Source organism: Chaetodon trifascialis, chromosome 12 (assembly GCF_039877785.1).
Source record: "Chaetodon trifascialis isolate fChaTrf1 chromosome 12, fChaTrf1.hap1, whole genome shotgun sequence".
NCBI lineage: Eukaryota > Metazoa > Chordata > Actinopteri > Chaetodontiformes > Chaetodontidae > Chaetodon > Chaetodon trifascialis.
This window is the reverse complement of record NC_092067.1, coordinates 10400632-10428474: the sequence shown is the minus strand read 5'-3', so window position 1 is coordinate 10428474 and position 27843 is coordinate 10400632. Positions and strand designations below refer to the sequence as shown.

Below are 27843 nucleotides of genomic sequence, written 5' to 3'. Positions count from 1 at the left end.
CTCTGAACAATGTTGTAGCACTACTGCAAAAGTTTTTCATCCTGCCTCCATTCATAGCTGTGTCCTTCAACGAGGCACAGCAGGGGACGCTGAGGTCCTGCTTACTGCTATTTCATGAATGTGGCCATGCACTCAGTGTCATCCTTTCTCCACAGTAGACAGCCTTCTGTGAAGACCCTTGTGTGGCAGCATGAGGGTATTTGTTAGGTGGCCACACCAGAATCACCAAAGCCTTTTACCAAACATGCTGCATAATAAGTCAGGACTTCTGCTCAAAACCTTTTGCATTATCCAAACACAGTTTTCATCTTTGCAACTTCTTTGCTTACTTCCTCTGTGGTTAAACTCCTCTGCAATCACCTCTGATTTCCCCGGAGCCCCCTTCCTCCCTGTATCTCTCAGGTAGCAGCCAACCTTAACCTGTGATCCCTCTTAGGAGCAATTAAGATAAACCTCTAATTCATCAGCTTTATCCCAACCTGTCTTTCTCAGCCTCTCATTCACTGACCTCCACTCCCCCCCCCCCCCCCCCATCCTCCTTCAGTGACAGAGGCAAGGAGAGCATTGAGTCATGACATCATAATTCACCAGCTCCTGTTTTCACGGTTAAATCAATATCACTGTGTCCGAGTCAAGGTTGGAGGCTGGCCTTCACAGCTCAGCTCTTCCTACTTCTTTCTCACAGAAAATCATATAAATTGTCCCTAAAATAATTAAGCCTTCAGATCCGTCGCTGGCCTGTATTTTTTACAGGCTTCTGTCTGATAAACAGCACTGCCAGAGAGTCAAGGTAATGCTGAGAATAGAACTGGGCTCTGATTCCTTGTCTGTCTCTGCCTCTCTCCTTTTTCCCTCTCTCCCAGTCTGTTTAATTAACCACTCCTATTGACTGTTGCCCTTTTTTCCTCTTGATATTGTAAATTTGATTAGATTATTGTATGAAGTGGTTTCTTGCAAAAATGTCGTTTTTTAAAAAGTAGTTTGTCTTCGATATGTGACGGCACGGACATAATGTGTGTGTGTGTGTGTGTGTGATCGAGAGAGAGAGAGAGAGAGAGAGAAGGAGGAAGAAGAGGAGGTGGAGAAAGAGGAGGTGTCTGAGTTTGAGGAGGCGGAATACGCAGAGGGTCTGAACAGGCTCTCAAAGCGCGGGGACGGACGGGAGCTAATATAAACTTGCTGCCCTTCACTCGGGGCTATCAGGGGCTACGAAAACAGCGCTACTTCTGTCACTGACCTCCGGCGCTTCAAAGAGACAGCGGGACGCGCTGAGCTCCGTCCCATGTAGAGCGGCCAGCGGCCATGGCCACGCTGGAGGGCTGCCGCTGCCGGGGTGCCAGCGGCCGAAATAACAACAGCATCCTCTACAGCATTTTGAAGAGTGACAGCCTTGCGACCGCTGAGGAGCAACAACAACATCCCCAACAACAGCAACAACCCCATCAACAACAACAGCAGCAAACACTCCAACACTTGCTCCACAAGAGCTCCTCCGCCGCCGCCCCAGCCGCGCTGCAGGTGGTCCGGCAGCAGGCTTGCTCCTGCGGCTCGACGCGGCGCCGAGGCGTCCTCCGCTCCCCGCAGGTGACGTGCAAAGCCGCCTCGGCGGTTCTGGTGAAGACGCTGCGGTTTGTGAAAAACGTCCCGTGCTTTCGTGAGCTGCCGGAGGACGACCAACTGATGTTGATCCGAAGCGCCTGGGCGCCTCTGCTCGTGCTGGGACTCGCGCAGGACCGAGTGGACTTTGAGACCACGGAGACCGTGGAGCCCAGCATGCTGCAGCGCATCCTCACGGGTGTACCGGACAGGCAGACGGAGGTGCTGGCCGACCAGAGCAGGGGGGCGGTCGGGGTGTCTGTCGTGGATATCGACACTATCAAAGCCTTCCTGAAGAAGTGCTGGAGCGTAGATATCAGTACGAAGGAGTATGCGTACCTGAAAGGAGCTGTGCTGTTCAATCCAGGTAGGGTTTCCATGTGCGTCAAAGTTATGTGACACAGGTGGCACAAAGACTGTCAGAGCGTCTGTCAGGTTCGGTTTTTTCCACTCTTACTGATCAGCTACTTTGTGTTAGAAGTTTGGTTTATTTGAAAATTATTGGCCCAATATTTACAGAGAGGAGAAGAAGAGGAGCATATTTTGTGCATTTTCCCCAGAGACAGACGTGACAGTAACCTACTTCAAAATGAGCAGAAGGTGCCATTTACCTATAATCAAGTCCAGCTTAGAATTTTGAGGTTAGACTTTGGGTACTGAAAAGGTTTATTGCATCCTCTGCTGACAGCTGTTACAGCATCTTGGTAAGAAATGCATACTGCACTTTGAACTAATCTCAGTCTTCCACGTCATTGACTCTCCTCTCCTCTCCTCTCCTCTCCTCTCCTCTCCTCTCCTCTCCTCTCCTCTCCTCTCCTCCAGATGTGGAAGGTTTGCGATGTCTCCACTACATCCAGTCTCTGCGTCGGGAGGCGCACCAGGCTTTGAACGAGCACGTCAAGCTGATCCACCGCGAGGACACGACGCGCTTCGCCAAGCTGCTCATAGCTCTGTCCATGCTGAGGGCCATCAGCCCGCTGGTGGTCGCGCAACTCTTCTTCAGACCCGTTATAGGGACCGTCAACATCGAGGAGGTGCTCATGGAGATGTTCTACGGGAAGTAGGTCACCGCAATTCAGCAGATTCGTCTGCTGGATGGACTGAAATGCTCCAGGCTCTTTTTGGGTAGGAGGTGAGGACAGAGGAGGAGGATATTAGGGGTTGAATTTACAACTACTGTATGATGGAGACCTGCAAGGACTGTGAAATGACCAACACAGGCAAAGTGTGTGTGTGTGCATGAGAGAATGAGAGAAAGAAAGTGTGTTGAGGGCAAAATACGTTATAGAGGAAAAACACAAAGCAGCTGCTGAAATTCATAACTTATTTGTTTTTATATAAACTATTTTTCTATAATAAATACTATTGGAACTGTTTTTCTTTTGCCGTCCTTGTGCCTGTGTGTGTGTGTGTGTGTGTGTGTGTGTGTGTGTGTGTGTGTGTGTGTGTGTGTGATATCACCTTTATCATAACTGACACACTTTTCACTGGGGCAACTGTGAAATCAGTCATAGACAGAATCTTATAGGAGATAAACTGTCTGTGCGTGAGCAATGATAACTGCGGTCTACTTCTAAATCTGACGTAAGTCACCTTGAAAAATCTGAGTCACACTGATTAATGTCAACTACCGTTTACAGGCGTTATTGATCAGGCTTTGTTATATCCACTATAGAATAAGTTGAGGCTTAAAAGGCAACACTTCAGTTCTTCACTGTACAGGACGGCAGGTAAGGCAGAGAGCACTGGCACTTGTAAATATTGGTGAAATGCCAAGTCAGACCACCAGAGTGCAACAATATACCATAAGCAGAAGTTGTACTGTGTGCATGCATCACCTTCCCCATCCCCCAGCATGCACACGCACACATACTCCCTGCACACAGGCAGGTTCAGATATGATGTAGTAAAAGTGCCTCAGGTAATGTTCTACCTGTCCTTCCAACTCTGGCCATTACAGTGGAATTCTGTGGATGCAGACTAAAATGCCCCAAGCAGAAAGTATCTAGAGCAGGGATGGAGGACTGGCTTGCTGAGGAAGAGAATCTGGAGGCATAAAAGCCGCAGCAGCTACAGTAGGTTTATGGCATCATCAGCATTATGGCCCCATCAAGAGATCTATGATGAAACACCCGTACAGCTTAGGACAATGGGCCAAAGATTTCCTGCGGCTGCAGAACGTACAGCAAGGATACTCAGCTTGCTTTGCCCAGGGCCACTTTTGCAAAATGACAGGAGGCCAAGGGCCGATTAATAAACAAACAAGAATAATTATCACATAAAATGAATAAACATTAAAAGGCCCATAACTCATCTTTGAAACTCTTTATTTTCAAATGAAAGGACTCCTTTTAACTAAATTAACTGGATGCACGGATTGACTCTGGGCTTAGGTTACATTTGACAGAGCTGATACAACATTAAACATAGCTGGAACCTCGTCCATCATGCATTCACTCAAATGTTGCAGTGAGTCATGAACACAAACCATAAACATAATCTACTCCTAAAAGGGACAGAATGAATAGCATATTTAAGCTGTTTTAGAGTGAAATACACATTTATGGGATCAGAATTATCCTCATTTCTGTGTAACTTTGGCTCTTCAGGTATTTGTTTTCTTCTCCTGCATCGCTTATCATCTGATCTTATTGCACTTTGCACAGCCTGGAAGGCTGTTACGCAAAGATTAGCCTTCTCTCTACTGACAGCCTAATTTATCTCATCAAACAAGACTGGCATATCTATCCTTATGTGCAGCCCTGAGTTATTGGTGTAAACAAACAAAAACATTCCTAGTGCAAATCAATTTATTTTCATTGTGACTTACAAAATGGTCTGTGGACCACGCTATCATGGGCCAGATTTGGCCCGCGGACTTTAACCTGAGTATCCCTGACATACAGTATGAGTCCCTGAACACCTGATTCCTGCTTCCAGCATCCACACTTCCAGCAGCCACTGTTCGAAGGCCAGATGGCCCGTACCTGCGCTCACTCCCTGTGGCTTTGTTTTTGGCAACTCGGACAAAATAATTTGGCCAGAAGGTTACTATTTTACATTTAGACATATCCTGCTCTGCTCATTTTCAGATTAGACCCTAACGCAAATAAAGAGAGGAAGTAGAAATGAGCGAGAAAGAGATGGGCAGAGATAGACATATATCTGGTCTGCTGGGAAGAAAAGCTGAGAAAAAATTTCTCTCTCAGTCATACGGCCACTGGACCATGAAACGACCTCTTGTTCCTGGGCAGACCTTAAAACTGGGAGCATTGTCGTCAGTGGCTGTGCAGCAGCACACAGGAGCTGACGAGCTGCGTGTCTGTGAGCAGAGGAGGCTGAGAGTGCAGGGCGGGAGGTGGTAAATCACAAAACGGGAGGGCTTCAGCAAGCAACAGCCTTATTAAACTGTTCTTTGATCAAGATTGAAAAGGACTGATGAGATCAAAGGTATCATCAGCCACATTTCTGTGCCTGATGGATGCGTTTGACAGGTCTTATTCAATAAAGCTTGTCAGGGATCTCTCCATTCACCAAGGCTGTAGATTTATTATGGGCTTAAAGTTTGGTAGCCTTCTCTGCTGGAGCATCTGCTGTTCGGTAGTTATGACAAATGAAAAAATAACATGAAATTCTTAAAGTATATAACTGGATTTTCCAGCTATTTGATCAAATTGCAGTCTAGCTTCTCAACAAAAACTCAATGACAAGGTATTCTACAAAAGTCAGTCAGGTTTTCAAGTGACCCTCAAAGCAGAAGTGGGTTTGCCTCTGTGCTATGTGTATTCTTATTCAGCACAAAATAGCCACATGCAATCGAAATGTACTGCCACAGGAAGGATGGAGGTGAATGCAATAATTGGCATGGCTGCCTAAAACATGAGCTACATGAGACGTTCACATGAGACTCTGGTCTGATAGCTCTTACACACCTCCCGGTGGTCTGATAAGGCATTGCAGGAAAAGAAAAAAGTGATGCACACGCACACACGCACACACACACACACACACACACACACACACACACACACACACACACACACACACACAATGTAATAATTTTGCGTTGTTTCCCCATAAGGATGGCGAGCCTCGGCAAACAGATTTACGTCCCCACAACGTGAGGAATACATGGCCACGCGCACGCACACATGCTTACACACACATGCGTCCACATACACACACCCTTGCAGACACACACACACACACACACACACACACACACACACACACACACACACACACACACACACACACACACACACCTTGCACATATGCCACTTTGCTCTGAAGATATGCTTATTTCTGTCGATCTCCCTTACATGGTCCCTCTCGATGGGGCCTATTTTCTCTCCAATTAAGTCCTTAATTGCTCTGGGTAATAGAGTCTATTAATCCTGTGTCTGCTAATAAAACCCCAGCTGTCTGGCAGGAGGCTGCCAACATGCAACAGTCACCAGCTCTACTTGTAGTTGACAACATGTTGTGTGTGCATGCATGTGTGTATGCCTCCAACTGTTGCCATCTTTATAAGAGCCAAAGTAAATTCCAGTGGTTTTGTTGATTTATGTTTTCATTGATACCATTACATGTTTTTTTTCCCCTGTGTTTACATAGTATGAAACCTTACAGCTTCTTTTGTGTACTCTGGCACCAACAAATATGTCCACATATGTCTTTTATAGTGACAAACTCTGTCTTTCACTCACATCTTCCCTTCCTTTGCCGTTAACTGTGTCCCTGTCTTTTTCCTCTGCCCTAGTTTCTCTTTTTCCCTGCTCTCTCCTGGGATTGTCAGGATAGTCAGTAAATTGGCTTTCTGTTTCTGTGTTTACCAGCGTTCGATCACAAACACCCCTTGTAGATATTGTCAATCCCCAGGAGATGGCACTGTTTGGCAGCACTCAACCACCATTGAGTTTAGCTTGCCAAGCAAACGTCAGGCATCAAATGAGTCTCCTTGGCTTTAAGCCAAAATGTTTCTTATATCAGCACTTTCAGGTTTATCTTTGCCATTTCTGCCTCCATCTGACAGGAGACATAGGCATGAAACATGGTGAGAAAGCAAGGGGGACAATACCATGCAGCAGAAGTCCCCTGCCAGTATTGACCGGGGAAAAGGTGATTACAAGTGTTCTAGACTACAAGGTCTTGGAGACCCCCATTTCAGCCCATTTCACCTATGAGAGTCCCACCATGACCTCCATCACTGCATACTGTCTAACTGTTGACCTTTCTCCTTCGCACACTGCACTGACATTCTGCTTTAAGTGATAACGTTTGTCGAGTATGTGTTGTGTAACATGTTGCAAGAGCATCATTGGAAGTGAGGAGCACAAATAATAAGTGGACTTTAGCTCCTTCCTGCTCTCCTTTTAGCACAGTATATCTCATGATTCATTGTTTACATATCACATTGTCCCCAAAGTGCTTTGCTCAGGGTTTCTGAATTGAAAGTTCAAAGCTTTTCAAGTCATTTCAAAAACAATAGTGAGGTGCCCATCTGGACATTAAAACACTTTTTGCCTGCAGTAATCATTCCTCCTGCAATTGAAAGATCCCTTCCCTCCAAGTTTCCAAATGTAAGTGATAGAGAATAAAGTCCACAGTCCTTGTTCTGTGCAAAAATGTTTAATCTAAGCTAATATGATGTGTCAGCAGTCTGACTTTGACAAATCATGTGAGTCTCCCAAAATTGCTGTCCGTTTAGTACTGCAGCTCAGCAGGAAACACTGTGAGCGAGAATTTTATACTAAAAAGATTTTAACTTTGGAAGATACCCACTTGACTAATTTGGCTTCTGATGAACTTTGGAATATATTTCAAGTTTCATTCATGGGATGAGCATTGCGGACTTTGCCGCCATTCTTCCTTTGGCCGCATGTTAGAGATCTCCAGTGTTGTGATGGCCTGTCCAAGGGTGAATTTATTGTTGTTTATTTTTTTTCCTGTCAATCAATACAAATGCTACGTTCAGGCTAATACTCATATGATACATCATTAGAAAGCTAAGATTCTTGTGGATCAACTGATGCAAACTATTTCAAGATACAATCACAATAGGAGGCACAACAAATGCCAACACCAGACAAATGAGTGTTGTTAAAATTAAGGCAACATTGAGGCAACTCACCAATTACGTCTCTCAGTGATCCACAGATTGATAACAATGCAACAAATATGGTCTGGTAACATCGACAAAGGTCCCGACGATCCACTTCAGTAAAAGTAGTTAGTCCAAAACATTATAATAATAATCAGAAAAGCAAGCGATGTGTTTGTCTTCTGCTTGTCTTCTGTGTTTTTCCCTGTTACAACATCCGGAAATGTGTACAAACTGCACTATCCTTCCTCCAGTTACTCCATGGAGTCTCAGGTTTCAAATGACACCTCACTTGTCCAATCACAATCTGCCACATGAGTCTAGCAACCAGAGAAACCAATAACAGTATGAGCTGAAAAGAAGGGCCTCCTTCTCTTCTTCCTGTGAATACCGAGCCAATTGCAACCGATTTTGCAGATATCTGACACCTCAAATAGCCAATGACGTAGCATGATGGCATGCTCAGAATTTCGAATTTCCAGCTCAGGCACCTCAAATCAAGGATTTCAGTGTTGGTAGCGATGTTACACACAATTTGAAGTGAGAGATATAGTAAATGGCCTAATTATAAAGATATATAACCAAAATATAGGTACAGATACCTTTAATGTGAATACAAATTGCCAAAATTTAGATGACATGACTATGAATAGATAAATAAATATTAATGTTGATAAACATGCAGTAAATTATCTTTTTTTAGAGGATGCCTAGATATAGCATTAGAGGAAACATGAAAATATTCAGTTTCTGTGGTATTGTTATTATTTTTTATTCTAAACTTGGGCAAGGGTCATGCTGTGTTCCTATTGTGTTTTCCAGCTAATAAGGCCCAGATACAGTCATCTGGAGGCATCTAATGCAAAAAAAAAAAAAAAATCAGGCAGAAAAAAACCCCCCTTCTACTTCAGTGTGTGCAAACTTCTGTTACTCGCTGCCAGTAGCACTTAAAGTGAGTCTGACTGTTGGAGAAAAAAGTTGAGTGTTGCCTTTCAAGAGACCAAAGCCATGCATGCACTCTGTGGACTATCCTTTAATATCCCATTGTTATTATGAAAATATCAGAAAGAGCAGATGGAGAGAAAAAGGTTGTGTCTTGTACTACTATAGTCTTGTCGTGTTGTCCACTGCAAGAGGAGGTGGCAGATGAAGGCACAGTTTCGTTTTGTAGTGTTTAGACCACAGTACCTGGAGATGATGGTGGTTGTTCATTTTCCCGAAGCCAGATAATAAGCTCACTTTCCCACTCACCTGTTGTCTCTGAAGAAGTCATACAGAGTGCTGAACATGCCACTAACCTTACCAGTAATGTGGACTTTGGTATTGTAACCAGTGCATGAGGCAGATGTTATGAATTACTGCCAACAAATGGTCAAAGGTTGACACAAAAGAAAAACATCAAGAGGAAATCAATGTTTTTAATGTGCAGTGAGAAAGTAAGGGCAACTGATAATGATTGTGTTTCTATAAAGATAGACATTTCTTTCCAAGTGAAAATTGTGTTTATATATTCATATAAATATCTATATTATATATAGAATACATATCTATTTGCTATGCATACTCAAAAATCACACCTTCAAATATATTTAAAAAGTCTTTCAAAACACAAATGTATTCTTTTCTTTCCTTAAACATGAACTATCCATATGAACCAAAGTAATTACCAGGATGGGAATAATATTATGTTTTAAAAACCAAAACATTGAAAATGCTTCACTTTTGAATCTAGAACAGTAGAGGACATATTTTTTTCATGTGGGATTCAAAAGCCACCTTAATCTCTTAACGAACCAGGAACCACATTGCAAGTGTACAAAACCAGCATAACACTTATACACAAATCCCCTTTCTATGGTGGATGAAATGCACATAAGTATGACTTCTCAAGCAAACTCTTTTCTGTTATAAAAATAGAATTCTTTTCAAAATAATCTACAGATTTCTTTTTAAGGTGAGGCATTTCACTATCACTCTAAAACAGCAAGGCTGTTTGTTTCAATAGAAAATATGAAGCTTTAGAGAGAGATCTGCCAGTCTATCGGTCTGTCTGATTGGAGAGGACTAGTACAGCCCCCCAACCGCTCCTCCTCCTCCTCCTCCTCCTCCTCCTCGGTCCCACCGGACGGTGTATTTTTGCCAGCTTCTCCTTCTTTTTGCATATTCTATGATTTTTCAAAAGAGAGTCTCCTTTTAAACTAGATACACCTTTTACAGGTAAACAAAAAGAAGTTTCAGCTCCTCGAAGCTCGTGAAATGTCCAGGCGATTCCAAAAGTGTTAAAAAATGTTCTCCTAAACTACACAAAGGTTTAAAAACAAACAAACAAACAAAAAAAACACAACAGCGCAGGTACATGACATACTGGCTTTCCAAACAAGCGCATGAAATAAGAATAAAAAACAAACTAAAAGGAGAAAACGATAAAAAATATACAACTCTGTATAACAAGTTAAAGCAAAGTCCTACAGGAGAGAAGGCAACAAACATGATGGAATAGAACAAACAAAAGAACAAAACGGGAAAACACTGATGCTACAAATAAATTGAAATATATGTACAAGACCCTGTTTTCCTTTTGTTTGTATGTATGCACATTTGTGTGTATGTATGTGTATGCAGGTGTGTCAACAATTGCCATAGTGTGTTGGTTCTTTAATGTGGAGTTCTTGCGAGTCCATATCTCGCCGTTTGATGAAACAGTGTTTTCATTATTTCATCATCTCCTGTAGTTCCTCATAGAAAACATCCTCTGTAACAGAGGCGCTGTCCACTTGAAAAAACAAAACAAAACAAGGGAAACTGTGTCCAAAATCTTGCTGTATCTCCATCGCTTTCTGCCAGTTAACAACAGTTGGAGGCAAATGGATCCAAAACACTTTTTCGCCGTAATCACGACCATAAAGTGTGTCCCTAAGAGCTACCAGACTGAGCCTAACCATGTCTGATCCTGATTGGTCTTCCTACAGCTGATGCTGAGCCTGTTCATCATTACCAAATGACGCTGGAGATGCTGGTTTCTCTTGGCAGCAGGGGGAGCATGGCGTTGTTAGCGTGCGCCTCCTCCAGGCTATGCTCTCGGCTCTTCCCGGGAGGCCTTTGTCCATTCAGCAGTGTCAGTGGGATGTTGCAGTAGGTGTGCTGGTTCCCCAGAGAGGAGAGAGGTGGCAGGGTCCCTCCAGGGGGTATGTCATACTCATAGCTGCGGTAGTACTGTTTCTGCCTCATGGTGGTGTGGTAGGTGTTGTGGAAAGAGGAGCGCAACTCAGGGTGGGCGGTAGCCATGGCAGTGGAGGTGGCTGCTGCCATGGAGATGGCAGAGACGGTCTGCAGCTCTCCAAAGGGGCCCTGCTCGCTGACGTCCAGCGCCGGCTCGTGGGTGAGCATGGGCTCTGTGCGCCTGAACGGCATCTCGTATTGCAGTTGCTTCCAGAACTTGGAATTGAGCTTGTTGCTCTTGGAGCCACGCCACTTGATGACAGTAAGGGTTTTAATGGTATGCTTGAGGGCCTCCACCTCCTGGTAGTTCATGATGCCGCGCAACTCAGCACACTCGATCAGGATGACTTTGATCTCACCAGTGACCAGCATGTTGCGCAGTCGCGTCTCCAGCTCAAAGATGCTCCAGCCCCGCCTCACCACATAGTTGGGTGTCATAACTATAATGAGGCGTTTGCTCTGGTCCACACAGCGTGCTACATCCTCTATGTAGGCTGCAGGGAACAGGAGGTAAAGAAAAAAAGAACAAAATGCATAAAACATAAGAAGAGTAACATACATCTGGTTTGAGCTTGAGATATGATTTAATGGGGACAGGACCACAACACTTAATAATGAAGATGATGAACATACAGCAACAGACACAAAACACAAGACAATGACAGGTGGCTATTTTGCTGTCCACCTCCACCATCTGGTCTAATTACACCAATTTTAGTCTGGAGTTTATAGTGTGTAGAGGAAGACGTAGGGGCTGTATCTATGTGTATAGATACACATCTAAAATCAAGTGTTTGTTCAGCTGAGCATGAGTCTTTTGTTCTGGTGCAGTGTAGAGCATTGTTCTATGTATTGTAATCAATAAAGTGGATGGCAGACCCACAGACAAAGTTAAGTGCTGCATGAAATGGCAATATTTGAGAAAGCTGCGCAGTGTCGTGGATTAGGCTGTCGCTGTCTATTGAACTGGGCCGGGTGCTTCAGATCACACAACAGTGCCGCTCTAGGCGTCTCTCTGAAAATTCCTAGGTGCAGGAAATGACAGCAGCTGATACAAGAGGAAAAGACTGAGGGCGAGTACCTCCAAAGAGTCGTGTGTCATCCTGGTAATGCTCATTGGTGAGACCTAAACATAAACATTTTAACATTCAGGTCACAGGCAGAACACAGTACAGACACAGAAACATGCTCAACACAGTTGTAAAAGTGGTTGCATCTCCTCTCACTCATCTTTTTATTTCACATATGATTAATCGCATACCATGTTTTCCTGATTGGACATTCATCTGCAATGATTTCGCTTGGCACTGATACTGGCGGCAGTTTTCTTTTGATTAAAGGAAAGAGGCGGCTCAGTCAGCAGGGCTCAGAGCCTTCACACATTTCCCACTGATGTTTAATTCTGTCTGGACCAACTAGGACGTGTTTGCGTTTTATCTGTTCCACATGAAGCCTACAGTACAAACACACAGCATCACTACTAACTAGAGCACACTGTGTACCACTGGCACAGACGGACTACTAAGCAGAGTTAGCGCGCGTGAGAATATGTTCAGACAGAATTTTCATGGATTTATTAATGCATGGATGAAAACCAGAGAGGAAGATAAATTTGTTCAATATATCAGCTCCTGATATGCACCATATACTATATGCCCATGTATGTAGAACATAATATGAGAACAGCCAATGTGAAATACTGTGATCTTCTACTCTTATCCAGAGAGATTTGATACAAGGAAAAAAGTTTTTGTTGAGACTATTGGACTGAATATTGTCTTTTCCTTCTTCCCTTATTTGGAAATTTGAAATAATCATATGCTCATCATTTGTGAGTGTGAATGTATTCTGCTCGAATTTGCCCAAACAGCACAAAACATTGAAACACAGGACAGTGACAGTGAAAAACAAAACTGAAGACAAACTACACACAACAAACACTTCACACTAATGAAGCTAACTAGTTAACAGGTTTGGGAGCAGGGCCACGCCTCAACCACACCTCTAATCACCTGTCAAGCCTACTTATACCTGGCTAACCCATTCTGTCCTGTTTGCTTGCATCAATCTTAAAGTTACATTCAATTTCACCAAAGTGTCAACTCACCATGGGTACAAACTGCAGCTCAGTTTGCCAGATTCAGGCAATACTCTTCTCCAGCCATGATTCCCATAGCAGTCAGAGCATAACTAAAGCAGACACACAAGTGCTCTGTGGTGCACATACTCATGGGCACGTTCATTCCAGCTCCCCTAAAGAGATCTCTGCAACTCTAGATTAATCGCAGGTTTTCTCTCCTCTGTCCAAGAGGGCCAAGAACTGCAGTCACCACAGGCATAGTGCAGAAGCTGGCTTCAACCCTGTTCATTTACCTCCCTCATGCACATTTCCTGGCAAACCACCCATTGCACTCACAGTGAGCCCTCCTCCATACATTGAATGCCTTCATATCCAAAATCTGAACCCAACATGAGAAACTGGACCGTGGCCCATCTCCAACATGCTCTAAAGGAAATGGTATTGCCATCAACTGCAGCAACAATAAACTAGATTGTTTCATATTTACTCAGGTCGATTTAACAATCTTCCTTTTCCAGTCTTCCACATCAACCCAATAGGTTTTGCCACTTGGATATACTCCGGCAAAATGAGGCTTATAACCAACTTATTTTCCCCTCACAGCTCACACATTCCAAGAATCAACAGCCTCAGTCCAGATTCCTTAATGCAATATGCAGCCATCGACCATGCCATCACACGGGCACATTTGAAGCTTGACTTTCTAAAGAAGACATCACTAATGCTTTCAAATTCTTGTTGTTCTTATGCATCATATACATAATTCTTCAAGGGAAACCCTTCCTGTTCAAACTCCATGTTAGAGTCCCGGATGAATAGTGCAAAATGGAAAATGTGTCTTTTGGCCACACCTGCTGTCTGCTGACTTCATCACTCAACCTGAAGGCATGCAGCTTAACACTGTTGCAGCTAACTCCACAGTAGCTGCTGAAATCCGTACACATGAGATTTCTTGACTCAGGGTCTCCCTCTCCTTCATTGCTTCATGGGCTGTACCCTCATCATCATAGCTGTTAATCTTTGGGGGCATAAATGAGTCTAGGAAGTCGATACTCATTCATTCATATAACACGGCAGTTGTGGAAATCCCTAAACAAAGGTCCATCTCGCTCATCATGCAGTTTATGCACTGACTCACATTAATATCTGCCCAATACCAGTTCACATTAATGGGTACCACAACAGCGTCGCTGATTCGTTGTCCCACTTTTCATTTCATAAACTCAGACTCTTGGCCCCAGAATCAAACATTCTGCCTCTCCGCCATCCAGACCTACAGTACTTATCAGGAATCAGCTTTTACATCAAACTGGTTAACGGCAGCCATTGCCCATCTTCCTCCCATTCAAAGACTTGTGAAAACAGGAACCCACTGTCACTGCAAAACACCTGACACTCACTTTTGATCTTCTCAGCTTCTACATCCATTTTCTACATTAAGGCTACTTATCCCCCAAATTCAACTTAATTCTAGAATCCATATACTTGCTGACTTTTTTCAGCATCCATACTGCTCCAAATTCCCCAACTACCTTTACCTATAATCCCTCTCTTCAGCTCAGTCTGTCTGACATTGTCATTCATACTGTCCCATATTCACACTCACACACAAATGTAAAACTAACAAGCTTGGGACTTCATTCCCCATGGACGTTTTCTGTCTATTTTCTGCTGTATCTCAACCCACACAGGCTGCTGACCAAATACATCGGGTATGACACCAAGGCCAGGCCAAAAAATCCACTCTCTTTCTCCAAAACAGTAGATTCTGGTATTTTCACCAAGTCTTCCACATTACTGGCATATCCTCAAAACAGTACTCCGGCCATTTTTCTGCATTAGTACAGCAGTCAGACTGAGCATACCAGATCAAACCATTCAAGTCCTCGGTCACTGGCCATCTCAGGCATGCTGCTCTGAAATTTGCCTATTATCTAAATGATCTCTGTGCAGCTCATTCTCACCTCAGCTCCATTTAAATCTGTTGACTTTCAGGGTCACCAGACCCAACATCAGCATGAGTCTTGCCCATATTTGTGCCCTTCCTCACATCCATTCATCTATCCTCAACATCCAATACTTCCTCATTTCATTAAGCTTTTACACTAACATTGTTGTGACGTGGTCCTTGCTGGTGAATGACAAAACTTAACAAATGTGGAAAACACTGCAGCAACTATAGTATACAAGCAACTGTAAATGCCCTCACACTCTAGTACAATATGTTACATGAGCACATGTTTACAAGCACGTATGCACAGTCACAGTGCTTACTTCCTGTCGGAATGAGGTCTCGATCTGGGATGAAGAGTTTGTAGCCGTAATGTTTCTCCAGGACATCAGGGAGGATCTCCAGGGCGAAACGTTCCTCCTCCCTGGTCTCCTGACTCCATTGGTCAGGGTCCACTTTGGTGTAGGACAGGTATGCATCATAGTCTTTGTTTTCTGAAAAACAGAGAGAAACAAAGAAAGAAGTTGCACCAGATGCATTGACATCCAGCTCAAAAGGCACAATGTTTCTACTCCTATGGCACAATCAAAAACGTGTATCATACTAGGTGGTCAAAAATATGTGCACATTACACCCATATTTGCTTGTTTGAAGTTGAGGCCATGTGCAGACCCGTCAAGCTCTTCCACACCAAAGTGAGAAAACCATTTCTCTCTGGATCTCGCTCGGTGCAGAGGTATTGTCAGTTCAACTGGAAAAACCCTTCTTCAAACCGTGTTATCATCCTTAATCGGAACAAAGTGATCAAAATAAAGCCACGCACCAAAAGTACCTGAGTATTTGGACAGGACTGTCCAATACCTTTGGCCATAAATTGTATACGAGAAATAAATTGGGGTTAAACAGAAAACCCCAATCAAGATTCAAGCAATACCCCACCTCAAAATGATTTCCCAGTAGACAGTGGGAAGAACTGAGAAGGCACAAAATAGAAGATGGGGGAAAAAACAGTACTGGTGACATGTTCAATAAGCTCTAGTCATTATGCTCTGTGGAAACTGAAGTGGAGCCCATCCAAAAAGGGAAAATGGGCTTTCTCACAAACTCTTTGAGGAGCACACACAGCTTTGAAACTCACTGGAAAGGCCAGGGCTGCACTCGATAGGATCCAAACATCAAACAAGGCTTTCAAATTAGCAACCAACCTTGCAAATTAACCACCTAGCAAACTTGGAAAATCAGAAACAGCTTGTATCGGCGGTCCCTGACGGTATGACTTAATCATGTGGAAGTTTGAGTCAACAAAACAGTGTGTAATAGATAATTCATGCTACTGTAGAAACAATTCAGTGATTCAAAAATGAGTTCAGTCATTCTAGAATTTTTGAAAAGAAAGCAGAAAGAGTCAAAATACAAAGCAAAAAGGGAAGATACTGGGACACAAACAGATGCAAAGCAAAAGCAAAAGCTGAATCAAAAGTTAACTAAGCTCTGTAGCGAAAACAAAAAGTTGCCCTCCAATTTCAGGCTGTTTAGGCCCCTATTTGTCGCTCAGGGAAGGAGCTTCGAGCCTGCCAGTCCCCATGTCCCGCTATCTGGCCTTCAACAGCAGAGAGTGGGCATCATTCCATGACATATTGAGACTGATCTCTTTTTAAATGGGCAACAAATTGAAAATCTGTCTCCTCTCTTCCATATGCAGCCATTGCAGCAATGTACACACACACACACACACACACACACACACACACACACACACACACACACACACACACACACACACACACACACACACACACGTGCACCTTTACACAGAGAGAGAGAGAGAGAGAGAGAGAGAGAGAGAGAGAGAGAGAGAGAGAGAGAGAGAGAGAGAGAGAGAGAGAGAGAGAGAGAGACATTTGTATCTACTAGGAACCTGTTATTGATAGAGGCTCTGACAGAACACACACACACACACACACACACACAAAAACACACAAAAGCTTATGCACATGGGTAAAAAAAAAAAACAACCCCAGAATACATTCACCTCTATGAAAACAAACCCACACAGGCACACACACACTCATCTAAGCTTGCTTGACATCGGACTTTGGATAAGAAAGGCGTGGTGAAAAGAGTGAGAACAAGTCGGAGGTTAGAAGGCTTCAGGCAGCAACAGAGAGAAGATTCCTTTGTGATGCTTCGTGCCGTCTTTACCTCCATCCACGTCCTCGCTGCCAAAGTGCCTCCTATAGAAAAGCATCAGCTCTATCTTGTAGCATTTGTAGAGGGAGATGAGGAAGATGAGTAGCAGCAGGATCGCTCCCAGTCCTCCTGCCAGCTCCACGGTGTACATGAGCTCTGCTGAGGATGACACACACAGACCAGAACATATTCAGAACTGCTGAGACGATCGCGGCGCAGGACTTATGAATACACAAAAAACGGCTGTTGACTTATTTATGCACCAGGCTGGACCCATATGTTGCCTTTTATCTTCATCGTTCCATTGTTAAACTCCTAGGATGAGGCACTTTTACACGGTTATGTTTGCTGGAAGGCCGGACAATCACCCGTATTTTCAGAGCTCAGCTCAGAATGAAGCAGCATCAGTCTTCAGGGGGACGAGACATGAGGCTCAAAATGACCGGGAAAAATGAGAGGGAACAGTGTAGCGAGACGCATGGGGGAAAAAAGGAGATGATGAGAAATTGGGTTCATTTCTTTTAGAGCAGCGCAGGACTGACACAGATCTGCACTCTGGCTTTCAAACTGAGTGACAATCCTGGACATGGGTGGAGGCATTTTCAAAACAAGCGCCTTCAGTCTACTCATATCACTTACTCCACTCTCCATCATACCTCTTCTTCACTCTCTCCTCAGAGCTCTCTTGCTTCTCCTCCCCCGTCTTTTCTCTCCCTCTGTCTCTATATTCATTTCTCTCCTCTATTATCTCCTCTCCATCTCTCCAGAGACCTAGCTTGGGGAAGGATGAGTTATGTTGTGTATGAAAGCAGCATTTACCTGCTTGTCTCAGTTAGAACAGGTTCGCCTTATATCTCCGTCAGTGTTGACTGAAACACTGCCATGGCAACCACAATGCACACATTACATTATCACAGATTATCTACATCCATTGCAAGGATACATACCTTTACAAGTCACAACAACATCAATAACAACATCATAAAATATTGTTTCTTCTGGTGAAGCAAGTTCAAATAGCATCACTGAGATATTCTCACTAGTTTTCAGTGCGAGCCATTTTATTTGAGTTATTAGTTTTTTCCCACAAGAGGAGTAATTCTTAGATTCAGGAATAATATCACTTGCTGCTGAATTGCCAAAATGTTAGGTTGCAATGGAAAGAAGACTGGATGTTTATTTCACCCCAAACAGGTTTAATTTAAGGATTAATATTAGACTAAATAATGCCACTCTCAATGAGACTGGAAACAGGGCTAAACCGTCTGGCTCTGTCCAGGGGTAACAAATCCACCTACCGGCACCTCTAAAGCTCACTAATTTACATGCTATATTTAGTTTGTTTAATCCGTGTAATGCAAAAATTACATACTGTGGTTTCATGTGGGGTTATGTGCTGAACTACTTCTTGACCAGGTGCAAAGGCTCCAGGAAATTACTGTTCCCAGTCTTTATCCTAAGCTAAGCTACCCAGCTCCAGGCGGTACCTTCATTTAGTCTTTTAAATTACAATGGCAGATATTCTGTAACCGTCAGCACATTATCTTTGATGTTTTTCATGAACAACTAATACTCTGTCTCAGAAAGACAGTGCTGTTCTGGCCCTGTAATATGTCATCTCCATAATTGAATGCTTTTAACCAATTAACAGCAATCATTCTCACTCTAACTTGTTTATATTTCACCGGCCACCACTTCCCTACTGCCATCTCTCTTTCCATTTCTCTCTTTATTATGAGGTGGAAGGAAAGGCAGCCTGCGGAGACATTCACAGACCTGCTGCAGGGCTTATGAGTGATGAAACATGAAATAAACATCAGAATAATATGGGAGACAGAGAGAGACAGATCCCTACTTGAAGTCTTTCTCATCCTTTTCCTTGGAAATGCTGCTTTGACAGAGAGAGTTGAATGAAATTGTCTACAAAGACCACTCAAATAGAATTGGGCCATCTACAAAAGGGTCAACAGAGACAGAGATTAAAGCAGGGAGACAGGCAGATAAAGACTTAAAATGTAATTGTATGCTGAACTTATTGGCCTGTTGGGAAAAGCTGAGGACCAATTTGCTGTTTAAACAGCCATCAAATTACCTCTCTTTGCAGGGTGACAAACAGTGCATGAAAAGAGCTTCAGACAAGTCATGCTAGAGAGCTAAGATGGCTACTCAGCTGCTGGAGCGCATGTAGAAGGAAATGACACAATCAAATGGAGCTCAAGCACTCATTGTTAACACAAGCATGGATGGAAAAGGAGATAAAAATGGACCAGAAAGGAAAAAGGAAAGGATGCTGTTTAAGAGTGCGGTAAGATCTTTGGGTGTGTGAAGTCCTTTTTATCCTTTTTTTTATCCTGTTAAAAGAAAAATGTTATTATATCTGGAGTGACACTGATGAGAGCAATGAGAGTCAATTAAAACAGAAAATTGTGGCCATCAAAGCAAAACAATGAGCTGAAAGATGTTCAAATGTTCTGTTGAGCTGAGGGAAGCTGCACAGCTCTTTGGGTTTGTTGCTACAAGTGACCCCCCGTTCACATTACACACAGTCATTTGATACATTATTAATATCAAAATTTTGATTAGAGCAGCTTTAACCCCTAAATTCTAGTGGAGATCGTAGAGTTCCTAAAGATACCAAATATGTCAGGCTGACGTTTGGGGAAATGTGTGTAAAATTATGCACATCTAGAATATTTCCACTTGATGAAATGGAACAGCCAGGCTTTAAATATTTCACTCATCATATAGCTTTAATGAAGAGCTGGAACCAGCTGACACAGAATATATACTGTCAGACAGTGAGGAATAAGATGTTTTTTCCAACCTTAAAGTCACTTGTTGGGAAGTGCTAAATCTGGCTGTTATGGAGTTAACACTCCTCAAGGTTGCAGTGGCAAATGTCAAAGAGCCCTTACCCCGCCTGAGGAGCTGGATGGTAGCTTGGCGACGGCCGTTACCATTTTCCACATAACAGGAATAATTTCCCAGGTCCTCCTCCTCCAACGAGTCTATAGTCAAGGAAATCGCCACTTCATGCTCACCGAGATGCTCTTTGACGATCCTGCAAGACAAACAAAAACATACTGAGCGAGACATCTCTGCAGCACCTGTCCTAGAAACAGTAGTAGTTTTTTTTCCCTCTTCTGTGCGAATGTACAAGAACATGTGATCAACAAGTAAATGTGATGACGGCATGTATATGTGTGTGATGGGGCTTAAAGGGTCATCCAGAGTGCAGAAATCACAGAGCCGCACTTGAGCAGTGTGTTTCTGTACAACTGTACCTCACCGAAGCCCCTTTGGTGTCACTGTAAGTGCGTCATGGCATGTTAATTTCTTTCTCTGCACTCAAAACATATGAGAAATGAAAATCAATAAGGGCTCTTCCTCGGAGTGTGCCGAGTTGCGGGGGGGCATCAAATACTGGCAATCAGAAGAAAATCTTTTGATAGCGGATGCCATGGTAACAGAGAGAAGGAGAAAAAGTAATATTTCATAAAGTAAATGAGGGTCCCCCGTTGTGCTGGTTGAGCCTGATGGAGGAGAGAATGGGGAGATAATGCTCCTTCAAACCTTAGACACACTACCTAGCCCACTTTTCCAGCACCCTCAGCACAAACGACAGTTTGGAGGAAACAAAGTGCAAATGAGAAAGAAATCTCCTCTGTTTGTATACGTGTGTGCGTGTGTGTGTGCGTGTGTGTGCATCATCGACTGTATGTATTAATAACGGCTATGTGTTGAGAAAAAGGTGTGGGATGAGGAAAGAGGAGAGTGTGTGTCTGTCTTTGAGCGTGTAGGGGGATAATGGCTCTCTAAAACATCTCTCTTCTCTCTCGCCTTCAAACCGATAAACTCCACATGAGGACAGCTTGTTGGGCAGATTTGGCATCAGTAATTGAAAGTGTATTATGGGCTTTGTGTAGAGAGGCTGAGGCAGTGCTGATGATATTTGTAGTTTCAGCTGAGTTTGTTGTGCAGTGGGGTGGGGTGTGGGGGCTGTGGCGCTGGGAGAAGGAGGCATGGGAATAATTCATGTCTCTCCAGGGAGTGGTGGGTACTTTGAAGCCTCCAGTTTCACATTATCACACTATATGAGCCAACGCAGCTCGCTTCCACACAACCTGATGAATAATGACCAATGATGTTCAACCTGTGCCTCAAATGGAGACGATGAGGACCTAAAGTTAGAGTAGGGGGATAACGAGGTCCAGGTGAAGAGCAGAGATACAGATGAGAACTGAATGACATCTCAGCACGAATACATAAACAGCTGGGCTGCAGTGTGAATCTGAACTGCATCACTAAAGCTGTATCTACTCTTAGATGGTACTGCACTGTCAGATTTGTAGAATTTGAGGTAAATCTTCGTAAAACTCCTCCACTTTTCTGTTGTCTTATTGAGCTTATTGATATAGAGTTAGCTGAATGAGTAAATCGCAAACATCTTCCAAAACTATGGCTGCAGGCACATTTTCTTTTCAATATTCCCTCCTTCCTCACAAGTAAAACCTCTGTGTTTGCTCATTTACTGATCAATTTCCAACTTATTCATTCCTTCTGTACATTCAATTCAACGTACACCTGCAAAACACCAACTGAACCGGGTCAATAACATATCGATCACCTTCTTTATTATGCTGAGCCAGATTTGCTTTGCTAATTTATTAATCTCTGCGTGCTATGCTAATGTCCAGTCATCCGTGCTATGATAACAACAATTGCCCTGTCCCGGTGGCGCAAATGAGAATTTATGGGCTCAGGTTACCATAGAAATGAACTCCTCCAAATCAATAGGCGTAGTTGGGTAAATAAATGCCTGCAGAAACTCTGAGCACAATGTATGAGTTTTCCTCTCGCAGCTCAAGTTTGGCTGAAGATGCATTAGTAATAAAGCTAAAAGTGTGTGGGTGCCAGCCTGAAGAAGCGAGGTAACCCATAGAAACATGCGCACCGTATCATCTGAAAGGGAGCCTTAGCTGCAGGGTAAGCACAGATTTCTTCACGTGTACTTTCTCCTCTCCTCTCTCTCCACCGCTCCTTGTCTTTGCCCGGTCCATATCCGTGGCTCAGTTATGGACGTAAAACCGGGGCACTGGCTGAATGTGAGCGAGCTCATGGTAGCAGCATCAGCAACAGAGGGTGGGTGATCAAATACATTATTGATCCGCTGCATGAAATACTGGTATGAATTATTGAAACGATAACCCCTCAGCCAGTGAGTGGGGGAATCCTGGTGTCAGGGAGTAATGGAGGAAGTGGGAGATGGAGAGCGAGAGAGACAGGAGAGCAGCGCTGGTGGTTACAATGAGATTTGTTTCTGTTGCATGTTCATATCAGTGCACAAGCAAACTCACTATCACAGATGAGTCTTCTTCACTTTCCTCCTCAGTGACTTCTACCATATTTCTTTCTACTGCTTCCCCGTCTGCTGCCTCTCTCTTCCTCTACCTATCCCTCTCTTCCCCTCCTCCCACCCCTCCTCACAGCTCCCCGTGGTCCATCTGCATGCTGCTATAGGTGGGTGCAGCGAGGGAGATAGCGACAGTGGCGGCAGTGTGAAAAATGGCGGTTGTTAACCATCTGACAGGGCTGTCTCCCCAGAGCTGCAGCCTCTCCAAACAGCCCTAATGGGAAACATGCACATGGACCAGAGAATGGACTTGTTTAAATGTGTTACACCACTAGGCGCCAGAGACATGGAAATGGGCTTATTTTAAATGTACTCAGAGCCCTGAAGGCTTGTTGCACAAATTTTACAACGTTACACTGAAGGGAAATTGAAAGACAGGGGAAGTTAGAGAAACAGCTTTTTAGCACATTCATACTTGGTGCTGAATGTTAGATAACACATACAGTACATGTACAGTACATCACCATATTGTGCAACCACAGTTTTACAGAAAGAAAGTTCATGTCCTGCTTTCTGTCCACGTACTGTACATGTACTGCGGTTCCACAATACGGTGGTCAGAATAAACCAGCAAAAGCACATCCTGCTTAAAAAGGCACATCCAGCTGATAATCAGAGATTTAAAGACTGGTTCCCATGTACCAACTTCTCTCTCTTTCCCTTTCAAGAGGAAAATACTGCAGTACTTATTTTCAAAGAATCAAAAGCAATTACTTCTGTGTTTTAGTTACATGCATTAGCTTAACTATTTAACGCAGTATTAACATTTCATGGATTGAATGCACAACATGTTTTTTTAAATCTTTCTTCGTATTTGTTCAGTAGCCTTTATAGTTTTGATCACTGAAACTGAAAATTGATTAAACCGTGACAGATACGTGAAGTTCGTGAAAGCCAGGAACTTAAAGGATAGTAATAACTGTACAGCTACACCTTTCAGTAGGGAAGTATTTTGCAGAGACTTCAGACTTGCTTGGTTTAGATAATCCAACATGATGCACAGCTCATGACCTGTATTTATTTTCAGATTTCTTTTGTCAGAAATGGTAAAGCAGCTGCAAAAAAACAACAACCTTTTCTTTCATTGCAGTGGTTCTTTTTTTGTTTTGACCTTTGGACAACAGGTAAAAGCAGTGAGGCATGAGACAAACACTCAATATGAAATTGTGGCATAATGCAATACACTGTGGTGAAGTAAGTTATGATGATACAGTGTAGAGCCAGTCTCTGTGAAGACACGAGTACTTTACAATGCAGTTAATAAAGAGTCTTACTCTTGTTGAAATATAATTTTCCCGTTTCAGGGCAGTGAGTTCCTCTGCACTCATGCAGACATTGTGACAGACAGGCTTAAGGAGTAATGGAAGACACAGAAAGCATTATGTCATCAGGATACAAAAAGTTACCTGGCCTGTCTGTCTGCGCAGAGAGCAGCTGCACACACACTCCTCGAGTCAGGTTGCCAGGTGACAGATTGGTTGAAATTGTATGTGTAGTGTGGACTGTGTGTGTAGATTGTGTTTCATGCACATCAGACAACTTGGGTGATGTTAGACGAACATAAGAAAAACCTACGTTACTTTAACTTTAATACTGTGATATTGTATTAGCTTACTGACCACATTTTTAATGTAATTAGTAATTATATCAGAATAAATTTTTATTGTAACTGTCCCAACCTGATGATTCGGTTTCTTCGTATGTGATGTATGCAATTATATCGTTACTGAGCACAATGCAATGAGTTATTCACAGGACAATAACATAATTCAAACAAAAAAGAAAGGTGACAAAATGAATGAATAATGATCTCAAACAAGCTTCAAGTCTCTGCATGATGTTAAGACTATTGCCCAAAAAAAGGCAAACCAGCAGCTGCTTGGAAGACCGCAAATAAATCTCTGAAAAGCGATTGCTATAGTGTATGCAATTTGGGGGTAATGAGCTAAACCATGCAAAACCACTGATATCGTCCTTTATTATTTTCCAGTGAATTTATCTGCGCATGCTATTAATTCCTCCTTACTGCTCTGCCCAAGGAAATGATTTCAACCCCAGCAGTGTTTCTTACTTGATGTCGCTTTCCTGGACTCTCTCTTCATCCAAGTCCTCTATGAACTTCTCTCCCTTCATCCAGTAGATGAGTGGGCTGGCTTCACCGCTGTACCCAAAAAACGCCCGGCAAGTCAGGTTCAAAGCACTTCCTGCAAAGACATGAGATGACATGCTGTCACGCTTGATTGTCCTCCTTGCTTATTAAAGATACGCGTTTCATGTGTACGGCCCAAAAAATATTGTACCATATTATATCTGCGCCTTCAAAGCCAGTGACAGCAGTAGAAACACTTCATGTTGTTTTGTTGGTGACATGTGCATTCACAATTCTTTGTAATTTGTGCATCACAAACACACATGCTAGTGTGCACTCTTGCCTGCACTCGTATGTGCACATACACATACACGCACAAAATTCATGCCTAAAGCGGTCGCATGAGAGAATACGTCAGCTGGACGCTTAAGAAACCTTGGGGGGTGCGTAGCTGTGATTAAAAGAAAGTCTTTCCTTTAATGCAGAGTTGAAGGGAAAATGTCAGGATATGTTTTGATTTGCTCATGTGAATGGCACACACGTACAGTAAACTGATCTGAAAGCAAGTAAACAGGAGTGAACACATGAGGGCACTCAAGAGCTTCCAAAACCCCCCTGGAGACAGCGTGTCCATGAGAGAAAAGAAGGCAAAAGGAAGTGAGAGGAGGCTGACACTAACATTATTTTATTTAGAGCTGCTGCTGGGTATGAAGGGAGGTCAGGTGTCAACAACTGCAGTTTGCTGAGAGTTGACATATGGAAGAATAAGTAATTGTCACTTAGTAGCCAATAGGGTTTCTGCTCCGTGAATTGATGGATTATCTCTCAGAGAGAGCAAGTATTGAGTGAGGAGAGAAAGAAGATACTTAATGCACTAATTTAAATCAACGATTTCCCTTTAAATCTAATTCAGTAACACTAGTGGTAGCTTGGTGCAATTTGTGAGAGATTACAGCTTCATTATCATCGCTGAGCTACATGTAAAAAGGGAAAACATGCAAACCTAATGTTACATGTAGCACTGGTGTGAGCTGATTAGAGTTGGCATAAAGAGGCCCCTTGTTTGCACTCATGCAAGACCCTCAGTGCCCATGAGCTGCGCATGTATTAGGCTGGTGAACATAAAGAAAGAGCATTGTTGGTGTATACTACGCATACTTATTTTGCATTCCTCTGAAGTGGCATTCTCAAAAGGCCTGGGGTCGCAGCAATCACATGCTGCTGCCTTTCAGTGAACCACACAGCAACATGTAAACAACATACAGATGAGGGAAGTTCATCATGCAGCTCTTACTGTAAGCTGTATGGTGGAGGCAACGCTCCTCAAGGGAGAGCCAACATTGTGTGTGGCTCCAAGGCATGTGATTTGGGAAGCACTGGGAGGAGGGCATGGCGGGGATGGGGGCGAAGGAGATGCTTTTCCCTGTTTTCACAGCAGGATTTATGAGCAGGAGTGCAAGGTAAACTGTACTGGTATGGGGCATGTATTCATTAATCCTGCTTAGCATGTGACAGCACCATGGACAGCTCCACACAGTCTAGTGCGGGGAACAGAGGGCAAACTGTAATATGTAACAACAGCCTCAAATATCTTCTCCGATACAGTCATATCAAAAATGCTTAGGTCGTCATTGCAAAACTGTCAGTGGATTGTGTTACATTTTAGTGGGGTTTCCATTCATCTTTGTGGTGATCTTTGAACCCACTGCAATCCACTCACAACTCTGCACCATTTTCTCCAATGCCAAACCATGACCTGTGGCACGGATGTCTTCCCAGCAAACCTGGGAAGGTTATTCTTGAAAAACAGCTTGTGCTTAAACTAAGGGCATGCGCCTCCTGCTCACCACCCAGACGGGGCTTCAAAAGATTTCAGTAGGTCACTTTCAGCACCAGGAAAGTTTTAAGGCATGCAGGGAAGGAGGATGGGAGGACACCCAGGAATGAACTGATAGTGCTGTCTGTGAGGAGCAGTGGCTGACATTTCCAAAGTTCAACAGCCACTCTCAGCTTGGTATTTGTGCACAGCCAGGCTCTACAAAGGCTACACGCTGTACCTACAAAATAGGAACCTCCTGTGTGTGATTACACACACACACACACACACACACACACACACACCCATACACACAGATTTTGTTGCAGCAGTACTTTACCGTATAGCCACACTAAATCAATTGTGGAGCAATCATGCAACATATACAGTATGTGTTGTACAACTGTGGATCTCTGTGTGTGAGATAGATGCAACACTTCCTTTTTCCTTTGTTTATAAATCTCCCCCGTGCTGTTAGTTTATCCCACAGATCAATTACAAACTAGGAAAGTCATGCTGCTGGCAGCCACTGCCTGGAGAGGAAGTCTCCACTGAGCTCCCTGGGAATCCCAGGAAATTGTTGAAGGTCTCATGCTGTCTCATTCTAATCCAAGTGCAGCACTCCTCAAAACTCCCTCAAACGCTCTCACAGTCACCTTTGTTTCTTCTTCCACACAGTATGATAACTGGACACTGTGCTGCAAGATGGTGGTCATTATTCTTAAAACAGTTGCTCCCTTAGCTTTTTTTTAGCTTTCAGATTGGCCTGTGCCGCCTGCTCCTCAGACACACTTCAAATGACGATGATGTCACACATAAAAATAGCTTTACTAGGCTTTGTTGAAGATTTATAAGAAATATGTTTTTTTTTCCTTCTTCAGCTAAAGGAGTTTGCCTGAACCTGATGCACAAGATGTTTTTCTTACACAGAAAAAAAAAAACTTTGCAAGTGACTGGATGAACTGTCTGTCTATCATCATCTATCAGGGGCTGAGCAAAGCGATAGTGAAGCTCATTCCAAAGGAATGGAGTAGAGTCAAACCATATTAAGAAATACTCCCCAGTTGTGATATAACTGATGCTATATAGCAGCATCTACGCTACCTCATTAAAAGCAGCCATTGTTGCTTCTGAAGGTACAATCCCACTGCTGTCACGCCTAAACCATGCCCAGAGCAGCCAGTGGTTCCTCATCGCTGGTTGCCGGCTGGTCTGAACCACTGTGGTTCAGCCACAAGTGCATGACGTGCAAGATGGATTCTCTGCTCCTGTGATGCTGTGCAATCTTGTGACTCCAGCTGCACAAGGTAAAGTTCGTCCAGTTGTCATGGACTTGTAGTTCAAATTTTACATTTATCTGAGCACTTTAAGGATTATTTTGTCCAC

At 43.4% G+C, this 27843-nt stretch overlaps 2 protein-coding genes across 5 annotated transcripts in view; one reads left to right on the top strand and one right to left on the bottom strand.

Moving 5' to 3' along the window:
• Nucleotides 1-1105: 1105 nt before the first annotated feature.
• On the top strand, nt 1106-2971 carry nr0b1 (nuclear receptor subfamily 0, group B, member 1). Its single transcript, XM_070975561.1, has 2 exons — nt 1106-1963; nt 2419-2971. Exons 1-2 carry the CDS (start codon nt 1303-1305, stop codon nt 2658-2660), a joined length of 903 nt encoding a protein of 300 aa, XP_070831662.1. The 5' UTR covers nt 1106-1302; the 3' UTR covers nt 2661-2971.
• A 6127-nt stretch (nt 2972-9098) lies between these two features.
• Nucleotides 9099-27843, bottom strand: part of il1rapl1a (interleukin 1 receptor accessory protein-like 1a) — a 161820-nt gene continuing 143075 nt past the window's right edge. Inside the window, exons 7-12 of one of the 4 annotated variants that reach the window (XM_070975555.1) lie at nt 24624-24756; nt 20055-20200; nt 17152-17298; nt 15273-15443; nt 12000-12044; nt 9105-11412 (exon numbers count right to left, since the gene is read on the bottom strand). In XM_070975555.1, coding sequence (XP_070831656.1) covers nt 10691-11412; nt 12000-12044; nt 15273-15443; nt 17152-17298; nt 20055-20200; nt 24624-24756 — 1364 coding nt within the window. In that variant the 3' untranslated portion in view covers nt 9105-10690. Of the gene's footprint in view, nt 11413-11999; nt 12045-15272; nt 15444-17151; nt 17299-20054; nt 20201-24623; nt 24757-27843 lie in introns of all 4 variants that reach the window. The other 3 variants (XM_070975556.1, XM_070975557.1, XM_070975558.1) reach the window with 3 other exon arrangements.

Excerpts from the sequence above, each read along its gene's own strand:
- nr0b1 (XM_070975561.1), top strand. The coding sequence starts at position 1,303 with ATGGCCACGCTGGAGGGCTGCCGCTGCCGGGGTGCCAGCGGCCGAAAT. Across the intron at positions 1,964-2,418 it reads AGCTGTGCTGTTCAATCCAG|ATGTGGAAGGTTTGCGATGT; the intron begins GTAGGGTTTCCA and ends CCTCTCCTCCAG.